This window comes from Sinocyclocheilus rhinocerous, unplaced genomic scaffold, assembly GCF_001515625.1.
Source record: "Sinocyclocheilus rhinocerous isolate Xijiao unplaced genomic scaffold, SAMN03320098_v1.1 scaffold1488, whole genome shotgun sequence".
In the NCBI taxonomy this organism is placed as follows: domain Eukaryota; kingdom Metazoa; phylum Chordata; class Actinopteri; order Cypriniformes; family Cyprinidae; genus Sinocyclocheilus; species Sinocyclocheilus rhinocerous.
In genome coordinates, this window is record NW_015633542.1 from 251578 (window position 1) to 254404 (window position 2827).

General features: G+C 36.8%; 1 protein-coding gene across 3 annotated transcripts in view; it reads left to right on the top strand.

Annotated features, from left to right (window-relative positions):
* The window catches only part of LOC107744345 (E3 ubiquitin-protein ligase Itchy-like), a 45238-nt gene that overhangs the window by 9258 nt on the left and 33153 nt on the right, over positions 1-2827 (top strand). For all 3 annotated transcript variants that reach the window (XM_016557926.1, XM_016557924.1, XM_016557925.1), the window contains exons 13-19: positions 346-474; positions 722-794; positions 1475-1546; positions 1850-1938; positions 2050-2209; positions 2291-2424; positions 2561-2701. In XM_016557926.1, the coding sequence (XP_016413412.1) occupies positions 346-474; positions 722-794; positions 1475-1546; positions 1850-1938; positions 2050-2209; positions 2291-2424; positions 2561-2701 (798 nt within the window). The remainder of the gene's footprint in view (positions 1-345; positions 475-721; positions 795-1474; positions 1547-1849; positions 1939-2049; positions 2210-2290; positions 2425-2560; positions 2702-2827) is intronic.

The following is a 2827-nucleotide window of genomic DNA, read 5'->3' on the forward strand; positions in this document are numbered from 1 at the left end:
TGTGATTGCAAAGTACAGTAAATATCCACACCGGCGGTGACTGACTGTCACACATACTCCTCAAAACATTAGATTCATCCGCGCTGGAGCCGCGCCGACTCACAACCCACGCAAGCTAGATAATTCCACACACAGCTGCAATTCCAGGTTTTCAAACAGAGATGGCGACAAAGAGGCAAAACTTACGGACTGCAGCTTTAATACTTTGAGTTCACTATAATAACCCTAAATTGCCTCTTTGCTATATGATATTATTTTTTGATCATGTTTGACTTAACAGAATGAGCTGACGTGCAGCATTATGGTTTTATTTTAATTGTTTAATGCAATGTTTTTGTGTGTCAGGTTGTTGAATGAGAAGCCTTTGCCGGAGGGTTGGGAGATGAGGTTCACAGTGGACGGGATTCCCTATTTTGTCGATCACAACAGGAAAACGACGACGTACATCGATCCTCGTACAGGAAAATCCTCCCTGTGAGCCTTTTTAACAGTTTAACATATAAAGAGAAGGTATCCTGTGATATGCTCAGATGCAGATGTTCAAAAAGCAAGACTTTGACAGGATTGTTCTTGTCTTAGGGTGCAAATATGTTCACATGGAAATAGAAATATGTCACATAAGTCAAATGCTGTTAAATGCAGTTTCATGGTTTTAAATAATACTGTGTGTGAATGTTTTGGTGTAGTTTTACAGTCTGTTTCTGTCTTTGTGAACCTGCAGTGAGAACGGCCCTCAGATCACATACGTACGAGATTTTAAAGCCAAAATGCACTATTTCCGCTTCTGGTGTCAGGTAGGACCTCGTATAACTGGCATAAATTAGAAATGCTCATTAAGTTACAGTTTTTAATTGCTTTGATGCTATTTTCATTCATCTTCAGAACTCTACAAAACTGATCAGGCTTTTGTTAAAAACCTGCTATCGTTCTTTCATTAGGCTTGTAAATGTTTAATGTCGCGGAGTCAGTGTTTACATTTTCATCGTTTGAAATTTTAATCAGCAAAACACAACAGAATGATTGAACAACAGAATAAATTTAGTCATTTTAATGGTTGTTAATTCAACTTTTTGAGCTGCTGACAGTGAAGATTCATGTTTAAAAAAAATTACTTTTTTAAATTCATGTATTATAATATAATTAATAAGCATAATAGTTAAGAATAACAGTTTGATAAGTAATGCACAATAATTAATAAATATTATTATAATTAATTACTTATAATAATTATACAAAATGAATTGCAAATAATGCTAAAATTGTATTTAGGTGTGATGAAAAAGTGATTTTGTTTTATCAGTATGCATTAGCATTTGAAAAAATAAATGCATTTAATTGACTTCTTTAGAGATGAGTACTTTAAAGAGTTCTGAAAAGGAATGGTACCAAGGAATGAAAATAGTACCAAAGCAAACAAAAAAAATATTTTCACATGTGATTTAATTTATAATAAAAAATGTTTTTGATACCAAAGCAACTAGCAATTCCTCAGCACATTAAGATCCACGTCAGTCGCAAAACGCTGTTTGAGGACTCCTTTCAGCAGGTGAATGACACTTTTTGTATGTATTTGAAAAGTTAATTTACTTGTGTCATTAATAGGGATGTAACGATTAACCGCGAGCCGGTTGAAAATCGATTCAAATATGTGACGATTTAAATCGGTTGAGATGCTAAACAAATCGCGATTCATTTAGGGGCAGGAGTTTATATGAATGCATGTCTGAGGGGAACTTACTGTCTTTAGAAAAGTTTAGATGGCGCGAATCGAATCGTAAGTTGAGTGAATCGTTACATCCCTATGTGGCATGCATAAAGAAATTAAACGCTTGTGAATTGATTTGTTTAGATTATGAGTTGCCATCCTCAAGATCTGAGACGGAGACTGTGGATTATTTTCCCGGGGGAGGAGGGACTTGACTATGGAGGCGTGGCCAGGTATATTGCGTTATTTACAGGAAGTGATGACTTGAGTTGATATATGCACACACACACACACACACACACACACACACACACACACACAATAATGTTGTGTTTTTGTCATAGGGAATGGTTCTTCCTGCTGTCTCACGAGGTCTTGAACCCCATGTACTGTCTGTTCGAGTACGCCGGCAAAGACAACTACTGCCTGCAGATTAACCCCGCCTCCTCCATCAACCCTGACCACCTCAAATACTTCAAGTTCATTGGCCGGTTCATCGCTATGGTGCGACTGACCTCTGAAGTATCTTAGTTTGAAATGCATTGAAAGCTTCTGAATATTATTTGTACGTTCTCTCTCACACAGGCTCTGTTTCATGGGAAGTTCATAGACACGGGCTTCTCTTTGCCATTTTATAAGCGCATCCTGAACAAACCTCTGGCTCTGAAAGACCTGAAAGACCTCGACCCGGAGTTTTACAACTCGCTCATCTGGATCAAGTGAGTGAGAAGGAGTTGAATGAGTTGAATGAGTAATAGTGAGGGCTTGGGGGTTAAAACTGTGGTAATCCGGGATATGAATTACTAGGAAATTAAGAATCCCAATTGGTCCTAACTACGAAGTGTTTTTCTATAGGGATAATAATATAGAGGAATGTGGCTTGGAGATGTATTTCTCGGTGGATAAGGAGATTTTGGGAGAAGTCACCACACATGAACTCAAACCTGATGGAGGAAACATTCAGGTGACAGAGGAAAATAAAGAGGAGTATATCAGGTAAGAAATCTCATTTAAACAGATTTATTACAGACAATATTTTTAATTTAGAAATATATTTTTTAAATTATATATATATATATACCGTATTGGCCCGAATATAAGACGAACCTGATTATATAAGAC